The 14206-nt window shown below is 39.8% G+C and overlaps 1 protein-coding gene across 1 annotated transcript in view; it reads left to right on the top strand.

The window, feature by feature from the left end:
* The first annotated feature begins 317 nt into the window (after window positions 1-317).
* LOC124140135 (MAM and LDL-receptor class A domain-containing protein 1-like) overlaps window positions 318-14206 on the top strand; it is a 35568-nt gene continuing 21679 nt past the window's right edge. The window contains exons 1-6 of the mRNA XM_046507530.2: window positions 318-405; window positions 2890-2944; window positions 3826-4017; window positions 7627-7880; window positions 10520-10601; window positions 13427-13606. Of these exons, the coding sequence (XP_046363486.2) occupies window positions 2893-2944; window positions 3826-4017; window positions 7627-7880; window positions 10520-10601; window positions 13427-13606 (760 nt within the window). The 5' untranslated portion in view covers window positions 318-405; window positions 2890-2892. The remainder of the gene's footprint in view (window positions 406-2889; window positions 2945-3825; window positions 4018-7626; window positions 7881-10519; window positions 10602-13426; window positions 13607-14206) is intronic.

Here is a 14206-nt window from a genome sequence, read left to right as displayed (position 1 = left end):
TGTGTACTTTCTTTTGCCCGGTAGTGTAGTTCCCAAGTCTATCTCATGTTTGTCGTAATAGCCGGCTTAAATGGGAATTGGCTGCCAGGCTCAGTGACTCAGCTGGGTACGTTTTCACCCCGATGACGAGGATCGTTGTTCATGCTCGTTGAAATGCTTACAGGTTTTTCCTGGTCAATCCGCCGTCATATTGCTGGAATAAAACAATATTCACTCACTCATTCTTTACAATCCATTGTCTTTCCTAACGATTTATTCCAGCCAATGACCGTATATATCGTTATCTTGAGAACTGTACATAGTTTATATCAGAAACGAACGTGACGAACTTACATCAGATGGCATTTCACGGCGTTATCAGCTGACGTTACGTGGCATATTTTTTCGCCTCCAGCACTGAAAAAGGTAGGAATTCAGCACCATTGTTGCAAATCTGTGAACGACCTTAAGTTTATTCTGCGTTGAATGTTTTGAAATCTGTAAGCATATTGCTAAAAAGATCAGCGATACATAAATTAATTAAACAGATGGTAATTTATTTTAAAATTTCAGAAATCGTTTACTAACCAGGAAATTTCCTTTTTAGTTTTCCATTTGAATATAAGACGTTCACCGAATTCATTTCTTTATGTGAATGTAGAGCAAATAATTACGAAATAAAACGGTAGATAGAAGGTCTTTGGGTTCGAATCCCAGAATTACACATGTTCCTACTTGTGTTCGTAGGTTTCTTCGGGTGGCCCAGTCGTCTAAGGCGCTGCAATTCGCTGTGCAGTGTTGCGTCCCTTGGGCGCGCCAGAAACCTGTGATTTAATGTTTCGAATCCAGGTTCGCCCCTATAATGTTTCTAGGTTTGTCAGCACCATACCCGTGCTCGTGTGTTTCACCGAAGTGGTAAACGCCTCAGACCGGCATCACTTGGGGCTTTCCTCCCACATTAAGCTGACACGCCGTGATATAACTGGAATACTGTTAAAAGCGGCGTTAAACCAAACTCACTCACTCACTGTGGTGTATACTTATCATTTTGGCCATCTAAGAATTTCATACTAAACAATAGACTGACTCGTCACGTGTGACTTGAATACTGATAAGAGGGTCGTTAAACTCCAATTAAAGGTATATTTAAATTATAACATGTTGGCGAGATCAACTCTCTTTTTGAACTAGTAAAATAACATAAAAAAGACAAACTGTTAAAAGTTTCCATTTTCAAACTTTGAACTCAAGAATGTATATTGGAAATTTAAGATACTCGATAACATATTTTCAAAATGTTATTATTGTTTTATTACTGTCCCTTGTTTTTTAAAGAAATCAATTGACGTTCAGTCGCCGCTATCATATTTTGTTATAAACTTTAAAACTTTTTTATTTAGGCCGAAAGGTTTTTGTTCCTATGACAAGGGTTCAACGCTAAGCCCAGAATGACCGCCCTGCTTTGATGGCTGCATTCCGGAGTACACCAGTCTACCTTAGATCCAATGAAAGTTTTATCAGAACACGATAACGTGACCCGTTCATCGACCTGAGTGTACTACACTGAAGACACTGAAGCATGCTCTAATGACAATTTAAGCATTTAAAGCATTTTTCTTTATTTTATCAAGATGATATTTTTTTGTCAGAGAAAACAAACAGATTTATCTCAGAGCGTAACATTTTAAACAACACGACCCCATTACCGGTAACTTAAAGAGTGACTCAGTTTCGTTTTGTTTCATTGGAGAGTGATTAGTTGCGCAATACAAGCAACACTAAAAATGAGGGACATGGATAGGCCAGATTCCGGAGATGAAGTCTTTGCCAGGACCCGCTAATATTGGGTTCGAACCCCACTCGCATGATCCCCGAATTGTCATGAACAATTTTTGTGTGTGTTGGTTTCACAACATTGGTACATGGGTACGACATAGATTATTTCTTGCATCCTTGCCTTATCAAGGTCACATGCCGTCATGCAACTGAAATACTGTTCAAAACGGCGTTAAAAATCAACTTAATGGTCGATCTAAATAAACCCAATCATATCGCGAAATACACCAGTCCTAATTATACCGCCATCGATTTCCTTCATTATATCACATTATGTATAGGACAAAACACGCCCCCGAGGTTTTGGCTGAAAGTGTAAAATCGCGAACGAGGGAAAAGGTTATACATTTTCAATCAAAACCGAGAAGGCGTGTTTTATTCAACTTACGAACCGACTAAATGCAAGAAATGCCAGAAAAAAATCGACATACCTTATAATGAAACAATACAGTGTATCGCGGTATAAAAGGAATTCGCTCAAAGCGTGCGAGAGAAAAAAAACCCACGTGCAGCATGGACCAGCTGGAGTCATTGCATGAAAAACTGAACAACTTCTCATCACCTGCCCCGGTAGCTCAGTGGGAAAATAGTGGGTTACAAAACTTAACACGATATGTGAGGTTGCAGATTCGATTCACGTCATGGATTTTCATGTTTAAAACATTTTAACCAATCTTCAAACAATTGTGTTCACATTAAGAGGCAAGTTTATAAAACGTTAATCGTAATCAATAGAAATGTATTCATCAGGTCCTGCCTTGGAGTTTATCAACATTTAGAAGAACCTTCTGTTACTGTAGTGTGACGTCGTCAGAGGTTTATAACTCAATGACGAACCCCTCTCCCTGGGAGGTTTTGCAACACTACACTCGTAAAGCCTCATCTTTGCAACAACAGAATCATTCGTCACCACTCACATCTTATCGTAACCTACAAGACGATCAGTCCGATTTTCCCGGAATGACACGACCGGAACAAGAACAGAACCAAAGTTTCTTTAACGAGTACATATATAATTCATAACGAAAAACCAAACCTTTACCATTTCATGACATCTCACCTCTCACCCCTCAGAAAATGTGGACCATCCCGGTCGTGGCCCTTGTCGCCTTCGCTTATCCGGGGCAAGGTAAGCTAACTATCCAAATATACATTATAGTGTCAGTGACAGGTTTACCAAGGTAAGATACAGTACATTTAGAAATAAACGATAATGTTATTCAGAAAGGAAAACAGACGTCTTTAGATAATTATATACAGTTCTGAAGTCTTTGATTGGCGTTTAGAAGTTGGTGGACCGTGGAAACAAGTAACAAACTTCTGTTGATAACAACTTACCTATTTCGTCTAACGACAGGCTTCACACACTTAAGATATAGCACATGACAATTGAATTAGTGGACCTGCATTACCAGCACAGTCGATAACAACAACAGGGGTGGGCCTGTTATCTGTGTGTTCACTTGCTGTCGACCGACCGTACCGGGTTCTAGTTGTAAACATGATGCTACGAGTACGATGGGTAAAGCATTGCTTGAGTTTTGTCCTGTGAAAAGGAAACTTAAATCAATTTTTACAGGTGAACATCTTCAGTGTCTGTGTCGAGGTGCATGGACAGATATCCACGGCACGAACGTGTCACGCTCCACGGTAGTCTCCTGTTCAATAACGGAAGATACAATTCAACATGCTTTCATATAATGTACTACTCCAAAAACGTTAGAGACCACCCGATTAGTTCATATTACTATAGTTATTCTGTCATGCCATGAAATATTCTTTCACATTGCTTTAGTTAATCTACCCATGGACCCTAAATATAGAGTATTAAGTGTCCATGATCTATCATGGCATGGCAGATTAACTATAGTAATGTGAAAGAATCGGGTGGTTCTTAACTTGTTTTTAGTGGTATATTTCCTCAAAAGAACAGGTATCACAAAGGTCACCGCCAAACATCTAAATGTTAAAAGTGCCGCGAATTCAGTTTATGTTTGTGGTGTTGTGTAGTTGCGTCCAGTCTGGACTGCACGTTCGAGAACGAGACACTGTGCGGGTACACCGTGGAGATTGACCACACCCCTGGACTGTTTGACGTCATGCAGTGGAGGTGGGGCGAGGCGGTGGAGAAACAGAAGTACTACGACATCAAACTGCTTGCCTTTGGGCCTGATGGCGACCACACCACTGGAGCTCCTGATGGTAAGGAATGGGTGGGTGGGTGAATGGTTGTGTGAGTGAGTGAGTGAGCTTGGTCACAGTTGATGTCTGTCATAAAAGACTTGCCTATTAAAACAGACACGACAAATAATACTTGTAGTTGTGATATCAGCTTTTTATCTCAACATCCCAAGTTCAGACAGTGCTGGGAGATGAAGAAACAATGCAGGATGCATTGTGACATCCTCATGGTGTCTCTAAATACGATCCTGCTTCTATGAGATCGCGTACACGGTAATTGCATTGATTCCTTGAAAGAAAGACTTTCGTGCGTGTACTGGTGGTAAAAGAGTTTCGTCGTTCAGTTCCGGTGAAAATGGATTATCTGCCCGTGGCCAGAACATGTACACCAGCCCGCCATTACATAGCTGAACTACAACAGAAAGATCATTGGCTTACTACTGTCCGATATCTGAATAAACATATTAGAGTATATAGGTTGTTTGGTTTAGTTACGTATGCCGTCATATAGCTGGAAAATTGCTGAGTGCGGCGTTTAACAACAAACAAACAAACTTACGTCTGCAACTGAAGGTCAAACGCTTAGGTCAAGGTATTTGCGTCTGTGGACGGGGAGTAGAGATAATGTACAAGAAAAGAACTGCCTTGACAGGATGTTTACAGAATGACAGGTATATGATCCAAGAATGATTAAGTTGAAATTGTTAGGTTTGTTTTGTTTTGTTGTTGTTTAACGCAGCACTCAGCAATATTCCAGCAATATTACGGCGGGGGACGACCCGTGAAGATCAGGGGTAGAACAGGTCTTCAGCAAACCATGCTTGCTGTAAAAGGCGACTATGCTTGACGTAAGAGGCGACTAACGGGATCGGGTGGTCAGACTCGCTGACTTGAATGATGCACATCATCGATCACACTTGCGTGGACCGATGCTCATGATATCCATCACTGGATTGTCTGGTCCAGACGCGATTATTTACAGACCGCTGTCATATAGCTGGAATATTGCTGAGTGCGGCGTTAAATATCAAACCAACCCAAAAAGGGCTGGGGACAACAGAAAAAGACGTCACACAGTCTACTCATGTGTGGAATCGAACCCGAACTGTGGCGAGACGAACGAAATTTAACCACTGGAGTGTCAGTGAGTTTTATTGCCAGTGAAATAATATTCTAAAATTTCCCTCTGTTACCCATTAAATGACATGCTTGACAAATGATATAGTAATGATATACTAAATAGCCGATTTCAGTGTGTGCCAAGTTGTGTTTGTTAGTTTTCTTGGTGGGGAAAGTGATAAAAAGTGCTTTTCCCGCATCACTCTTGTTTTCATATATAAAGCCCTAATCCCATGTGCCCGGGAAACATTTAACTTATTTAAAGTCTGAGCATGTCGCCATGAGAACAAGCATCTGATAGATAAGACATACATGTTTCAGTTTACAGATAGCGGCCATTGCTTAGCACATACATGTAAAATACATACTTTCACTGGCTTCACGGCAACAGAATTTGTCTGCATTGTTACCCGTCACCATGCTAAGCGATAGTTAAACGAGAACCAACATTGATTTGATTTTGTTGTTATATTTTTCGTGGAAGTATTATAATATTCCTGTATCAAACATTTAGCATAAGCCAATGTACAGTCATGACAAACACGACGACCTTCAATTATTCGCCAATACAGGTTAAGTGTTGAGAGGACGCGTCCAATTCTTACAGGGGTGTTGGATTTTTTGTTTTGAAAGGAATTGTTCTAAGAACACAGAATTTAGTGTGTATTATCCACTCAATTCACAGTCCTCGTGAAAATATAGTTTATATGACGAACTTAACAGTCATCTCCTGATGTCGAATATATTTCACTCAAGTTGCACGCTTTGTTTACACGATATGAAATGTAATCGTCCACCCACAACTGTCGTCTGCTCTTGAGAACATGGATGCGTTGATACCTGTGATATTCAATCCCGATGCCTAGTACCTAGGCACATTTACTTACTAAAATATGTAAGTATGATGTATCGTATAATTTACTGGATAATGTATGATAAATATTTAAACCATTGATCCAGGTGAAGATGAGAGAAAGCATTTTCCATTACACTGAAATGATCATCTAGAAGTTCGTTCAACAGTATGTAATGTTCATAGAGGAAGAATTATAACATTTCGAGTCCCAGTCATAGGTAATGGCCTGACTTTAGTATTGCAATATATTGCAATAATGATTCATGTATTGCGATAAGTACCATGCTATATTGCATGCGTTCTTCCATCTGTAATTTGCTATGAACTTGAATAAAAAACGTTACCATGCACATTTTTGACAATTCGTATTAGTCCGCCATTTTGATAGTTGTTGATATGGTCACAATGCAAGTGTAACTAATCGCGAATAGTTTCGTTTCTTTGATCACAGGAATAAGTCGCTAATAATTTCGATTCAACTTGTCACTTTACTTAAACTTTGCCACAAGGTGAAAAATGCATGATTTAGGAAAACGCAATTTACCCGTATTTTTCATACGTATTGTGATACGTATTAATTCGTATTTCATATCATGGTTTACCGGCAATACCGCGCACCTCAAATTTGTACATTTACAAGAATGTGTTTTACGATTGGTTTGCGATGTGCACTGATGCTAAAGGAGGCGTAAAATTAACGCACAATTAAGGAATAAAACTGGATGAATGGCGTATGGGTGTTACATGCATGATACGATATGGATGGGTGAATGGTTGAGTGAATGGTTGAGTGAGTGAGTGAGCTTGGTCACAATTGATGTCTGTTATAAAAGAAACTGAATGAAACTGGATGAATGGCGTATGGTGTTACATGCATGATACGATACAATGTATTATTCTGGTGTTTCACTCATTTTCACTCGTAAATGATTATAAGATAACATACATTTTTTTAAAGGTATATGCTTATACAAGATTCAGGAATTATTCATTTTGGTCGTACGTTGATATATTATTAATATTAGGGATGATCGTAAACCATAATGTGAATGGATATTGTGTTAGGGCGCATTAGAAACTGAAATTTTCATCTATTCGCGACAAATAACATCCATGTATGCAGTGTGATAAATGGTTTTTTCATCAGCACTAGCCAGACGGGCTAGCTAGATATTTTTACTAGCCCATTTCATATAAAAATACCCCCTTTCACCCTACCAAATAGTAGGACAATTCCGGAGAAGGAAGGGAGAAATTATTTCAGATTTCAACAAGGTTAGAGTGACAATTTCAGTCATAATGAAACAGGTTTCTGTCACTTGCAGAACTAGTGTAAGGGTTTCTGTCATTTGCAGAACTAGTGTAAGGGTTTTTGTCACTTGCAGAACTAGTTTAAACCATACATTATTCTTTTTAGAAATTGTTTTTTCAATTGAACATTTTTTATTTGAGAAGGGGGAGGAAGGTTGGTATATTATGGATCCATAGGTAGGAAATTAAGTCAGTCAGTCAGTCAGTCGGGCTACCTAGGTTTCATTTTCACTACCCAGGAAAGAAAAGAAAGTAGCCACGGGCTTCCGGACAGGCGGTAATTTCGCTTTCTGCCTGTATGCATTAATATAATAGTAACTATCTGTTTATCTGTTTCATCCAAGGTCACTTCATGTACGCCGTGCGCCCCATCAACCCCCACACCAACACCACCCTTCTTTCCCCGCCTTCCTCGGGACGACTTTGTTACGTACAGATGTTCTACCACATGGGGTCCAAGAGTCTCAACACCATGACCTTGTATGTCATCAAGTACGGGGAGAGGATCAAACTGTGGTCAGTGGATGGCTCGAAGGGCCGGTCGTGGAACAGGATGCTTGTAGACATTGAGAAGTACACTGAGTTTGGCGATTATCAGGTAACTACTTCATGAACGCTTTTGGTCCGACCATTAGATATTTTAGGGTTGTGGGGGTTTACGGGGGTTGGGCTGTGATTTTATCGAAAAAATAAATTGTCCCTTGAAAAAGTAATGATGCCTTAGACTGTTGAAAAAAGAAAAGAAATGGTCTGCACAAAAAATATGATATAATCATAGCCCATAGGTTTTTATGTTCAAAACTTCTTAAAGTCAATTCTTATAAATAAGATATAAATACGCCAACAATGATAACTTAGAATACTGCTTATTTGATTATTAATACAAAAAGATGTGTCAAAATAAGAAATTCAGTGACATCATTCAGTGCAATAATTCAACACAAGCCCCGCCCATTCTATTATCAGACTGTCAGGAAACAGTTGTCCAATCGTGGGCGTGGCCTATTTTTTCGGTTTATTGGAACATAAACGCAAAAGCAACTGCCTGGTTAGCCAAGCACATGCCATGGAATCACTTGCAATTTATTTATTCCACGAACTACGGAAAATACGTAATTGATAAGGTGCAATTGTATCCTGTTCGTCCCGTTTATGTTTCTGGGTTTGTCAGCACCAACCCGTGCACTTGGGTTTCACCAATACGTTTTCTATAAAAAAAAAATCGAAAAAGTTCTCTGGAAAAGTTCTCTGGGAAATATCAGGAATATTTACAAAGAAAAAAGTTGGGAACATGTATAAGACCTGCATCACAGCAGGCTTTCGTCCCAGACGCTGAAAGGCCGTGATATAACTGAACTACTGCCATGCGCGTCCTAAAACATAACTCACTGACTCTTGTATAAACTCTGTCACATGAGCATGGACGAATTAGGAATGGAATGTGCCATCATTTGGATCCACTTATTCAACCTAAACGACAATCAACTGCAGAGATAATTCAGTTACCTCCGAGCAATGTCAACATTTGAATTTTAGCTAAAACTGTCGTATCGAGGCAGGGGATTTGGTTAAAGTCGTTTGTCGTTTGCCTTAAAATAGACTTCAAAATACAAGGTTACGAAAACCTTTGTTTTATTGAACTATCAAATACTTAGCTCTAATGGATGCCTCGATTCATTACATAGGGTACTGTTGTATAGACATCGTGATACTTGACTGACACTACAGCGACGTGTGAGTTGTTAGCATGATATGTACTGATAGCGGTATCAGTACCTGGTTCTGTACATAACTGGTGCGGTACTTCGTGATAGACCCGTGAAGAGACGGGCTAGAAATGGTCTTCAGTCGTAAGTGCGACTATGCTGGTCGTAAGAGGCGACTTGTATCCCAATTGCGTGGATCGATGCTCATGTTGTCAATCACTAGTTTGTCTGTTCCAGACTCGATTATGTATAAACCGCCGTCAAGAAGCTGGAATATTGCTGAGTGCGGCGTCAAACAACAAACAAACAAAAAACATCCACCCAAAAACCTGACTTCACACCAATTCTTGAGTATCAACCAATGATGTTCATGAAACGTAATCGTAGAAGTTAGATAACCTGCAGGACAGGCAGACATGGACACAGACAGTTGATGCGTCTGTGCATGACAAATGATTAGTACAAGCGTTAGACAACAACGTTATCTGATGAAAGATTAGACAGCAAAATGACTTCATGAAGATTTATACAGGCGATAGAAAACAAAATAGCTTGATAAATTATTAGACAACGGAATTACTTGATGAAAACTTACACAACATCATTACTTGATGAATGATCAGACAAAAAAATGAGTGAGATTACATAACATTACTTGTTGATATTTTAGACAACAAAATGACTCGATGGAAGATTACACAACATTACTCGATGAAAGATTACACAACATTACTTGATGAAAGATTTCACACCATTAATTAATGAAAGATTACACTACAAATCTACAACATTACTTGTTGAAAGATTACACAACATTACTTGATAAAAGATTACACAACCTTACTTGTTGAAAGATTACACAACATTACTTGTTGAAAGATTACACAACATTACTTGTTGAAAGATTACAAAAACATTACTTGTTGAAAGATTACACAACATTACTTGATGAAAAATTACACAACATTACTTGATAAAAGATTACACAACCTTACTTGATGAAAGATTACACAACATTACTTGATGAAAGATTACACAAAATTACTTGTTGAAAGATTACACAACATTACTTGATAAAAGATTACACAACATTACTTGATGAAAGATTAGACAACATTACTTGTTGAAAGATTACACAACATTACTTGTTGAAAGATTAGACAACATTACTTGTTGAAAGATTACACAACATTACTTGATAAAAGATTACACAACATTACTTGATGAAAGATTACACAACATTACTTGATGAAAGATTACACAACATTACTTGATGAATTACTACTCTATCCGTGACATAAACAATGTTTGACCTGACATTCAAGTATCATGATACGTATTGTTTTTTAACCTGCTATCCAATTATCCTTTATGTTCTCGGTCAAAATGAATGTGTATCGTTACATTGGGCACACTAAGCTCAAACATTTAAGCGAAAGGAAACACAGTTTACAAATATTTACGTTTTTTACGGTTTTCTGTCAGTGCCCGTTTCAACCGGTATTGTTCCTTGTACGTTGTTGTGTTTTAGATTGCCATTGAGGTGAATGAGCCGGACGACGCTTACTGGACTGTGGGGTACGCCCTGGACGATATCAAGGGGATCGAGTGTAGTACGTATCTGGTTCAATTATTGCTGTAATCGATATCAACTCATTCATCAGAATCCTCGCCGTTCTAAGGCGTCGATTTAAGAAGCAAAAAAACACCCAAAAACATGGGTCTTTAAAAAAAGTGGCCTATGTCGCCAGGGTGGCTTGTCATCTTGACCATATAAATTTAGTTATTCATCCTTCGGATGCTTTGAAAACTTCATATGAAATTGCTTTGCGTATAAACAATAAACTGCAGCCTATGAGTAATTAGGAGTGTTGTTGGCTATCAGTTGGCCTCAGCTGTCTGATAATTTTGCAGCTGCAGCTGTTGATGACGATCTTCATCAAATCTTTTTCTATTTGTCTCCCAGACCCTAGAGCATAAATTTAAAAAGGAGACTCAAGTCAAGAACGATTTGGCAAGTCTAGATTGCCTCAACTCAAAGAAATAAACAACTGTTCTGGGCTCAATTTGGATTTTAATATTTTGAAGATGTATCTTTTAAAATAAGATTCCTATATTTCAGGAACTAAATTCCAGTCTGTTGCCCTACATGTATCACCATCATCAGCTAAATGACCCTCACTATCAGTACAGCTGTCTGTGTTTGTAGACTGACACCTTCATCAGCTAATTGACCCTCACTATCAGTACAGCTGTCTGTGTTTGTAGACTGAAACCTTCATCAGCTAAATGACCATCACTATCAGTACAGCTGTCTGTGTTTCTAGACTGACACCATCATCAGCTAAATGACCATCACTATCAGTACAGCTGTCTGTGTTTCTAGACTGACACCTTCATCAGCTAAATGACCATCACTATCAGTACAGCTGTCTGTGTTTCTAGACTGACACCTTCATCAGCTAAATAACCATCACTATCAGTACAGCTGTCTGTGTTTCTAGACTGACACCTTCATCAGCTAAATGCTCATCACTATCAGTACAGCTGTCTGTGTTTCTAGACTAACACCTTCATCAGCTAAATGCTCATCACTATCAGTACAGCTGTCTGTGTTTCTAGACTAACACCATCATCAGCTAAATGACCCTCACTATCAGTACAGCTGTCTGTGTTTCTAGACTGACACCATCAACAGCTAAATGACCCTAACTATCAGTACAGCTGTCTGTGTTTCTAGACTGACACCATCATAAGCTAAATGACCATCACTATCAGTACAGCTGTCTGTGTTTCTAGACTGACACCTTCATCAGCTAAATGACCCTCACTATCAGTACAGCTGTCTGTGTTTCTAGACTGACACCATCATAAGCTAAATGACCCTAACTATCAGTACAGCTGTCTGTGTTTCTAGACTGACACCATCATAAGCTAAATGACCATCACTATCAGTACAGATGTCTGTGTTTCTAGAATGACACCTTCATCAGCTAAATGACCCTCACTATCAGTACAGCTGTCTGTGTTTCTAGACTGACACCATCAACAGCTAAATGACCCTCACTATCAGTACAGCTGTCTGTGGTGTTTCTAGACTGACACCTTCAACAGCTAAATGACCCTAACTACCAGTACAGCTGTCTGTGTTTCTAGACTGACACCTTCATCAGCTAAATGACCCTCACTACCAGTACAGCTGTCTGTGTTTCTAGACTGACACCATCAACAGCTAAATGACCCTCACTACCAGTACAGCTGTCTGTGTTTCTAGACTGACACCATCAACAGCTAAATGACCCTCACTATCAGTACAGCTGTCTGTGGTGTTTCTAGACTGACACCATCATCAGCTAAATGACCCTCACTATCAGTACAGCTGTCTGTGGTGTTTCTAGACTGACACCTTCATCAGCTAAATGACCCTAACTACCAGTACAGCTGTCTGTGTTTCTAGACTGACACCATCATAAGCTAAATGACCATCACTATCAGTACAGATGTCTGTGTTTCTAGACTGACACCTTCATCAGCTAAATGACCCTCACTATCAGAACAGCTGTCTGTGTTTCTAGACTGACACCTTCATCAGCTAAATGACCCTCACTATCAGTACAGCTGTCTGTGTTTCTAGACTGACACCTTCATCAGCTAAATGACCCTCACTATCAGTACAGCTGTCTGTGGTGTTTCTAGACTGACACCTTCATCAGCTAAATGACCCTAACTACCAGTACAGCTGTCTGTGTTTCTAGACTGACACCTTCATCAGCTAAATGACCCTCACTATCAGTACAGCTGTCTGTGGTGTTTCTAGACTGACACCTTCATCAGCTAAATGACCCTAACTACCAGTACAGCTGTCTGTGTTTCTAGACTGACACCTTCATCAGCTATATAACCGTCACTATCAGTACAGCTGTCTGTGGTGTTTCTAGACTGACACCTTCAACAGCTAAATGACCCTCACTATCAGTACAGCTGTCTGTGTTTCTAGACTGACACCTTCATCAGCTAAATGACCCTCACTATCAGTACAGCTGTCTGTGGTGTTTCTAGACTGACACCTTCATCAGCTAAATGACCCTAACTACCAGTACAGCTGTCTGTGTTTCTAGACTGACACCTTCATCAGCTATATAACCGTCACTATCAGTACAGCTGTCTGTGGTGTTTCTAGACTGACACCTTCAACAGCTAAATGACCCTCACTATCAGTACAGCTGTCTGTGGTGTTTCTAGACTGACACCTTCAACAGCTAAATGACCCTCACTATCAGAACAGCTGTCTGTGTTTCTAGACTGACACCTTCATCAGCTAAATGACCATCACTATCAGTACAGCTGTCTGTGTTTCTAGACTGATACCATCAAAAGCTAAATGACCATCACAAAATGACTGACACCAGCTGCGCTGATGATAACAATTCCGTTTCAGATCTGCCTGTCGACTGTAACTTCGAGAAGGATCTATGTAACTGGGAGGTTCAGTCCAACACCTCCGTGTTTGACCCCATGAAGTGGTCACGTGGGAAAACCAGGACCAAGACCTGGTTTGGAATGGTGGACACGATGAGGAACGGACCACAGAATGATCACACAACTGGCACCAGTCACGGTAAGCCTGGCCAAGCACCTCCCCTTGTACGTGTGAGGATGAGATTGTGTGTCACAATGTGACGTCGGGGGCTTCACATATTGTATGTACCTACCTACCTACCTACCTACCTACCTATCTACCTACCTACCTACCTACCTACCCGGGTTCGATCCCCGACATAGGTACAATGTGAAGCCCATTTATGGTGTCCTCCGCCGTGGTATTGCGGGAATATTGCTAAAAGCGGCGTAAAACCATACTCACTCACTCAAACGTCTTTCGTCGCATGACCAACGATTTGCGAATTCTATGTTCACGAGAACACGTTGCAATTAAACATTCTTAGCATGGGATAGGTGGGACTGAAAGCTCAGCCGATTCATAGACAGGTTTTGTACTTTGTACAGAGTATCATAAGCTGCCCCCTTTCCTTTTAATTTTACACAAAGTCATCGATAAACATGTGATTGAGTTTCCATTATATTTCCTTCCAAAACACACCAATGGTTCCTTTATTTTATTTTCATTATGAACGTACAGCCAGCCTGTGAAAATCATGGGGAATGCGGGGCAGGATCGGTCGTCAGTTTATAGTATGCTTGTAAGACCTTAATGAGA

The sequence above is a fragment of the Haliotis rufescens genome, unplaced genomic scaffold, assembly GCF_023055435.1.
Source record: "Haliotis rufescens isolate VD_foot unplaced genomic scaffold, xgHalRufe1.0.p SCAF_23, whole genome shotgun sequence".
In the NCBI taxonomy this organism is placed as follows: Eukaryota; Metazoa; Mollusca; class Gastropoda; order Lepetellida; family Haliotidae; genus Haliotis; species Haliotis rufescens.
The sequence above is the reverse complement of the archived record's forward strand: the minus strand, read 5'-3'. Positions and strand labels throughout refer to the sequence as shown.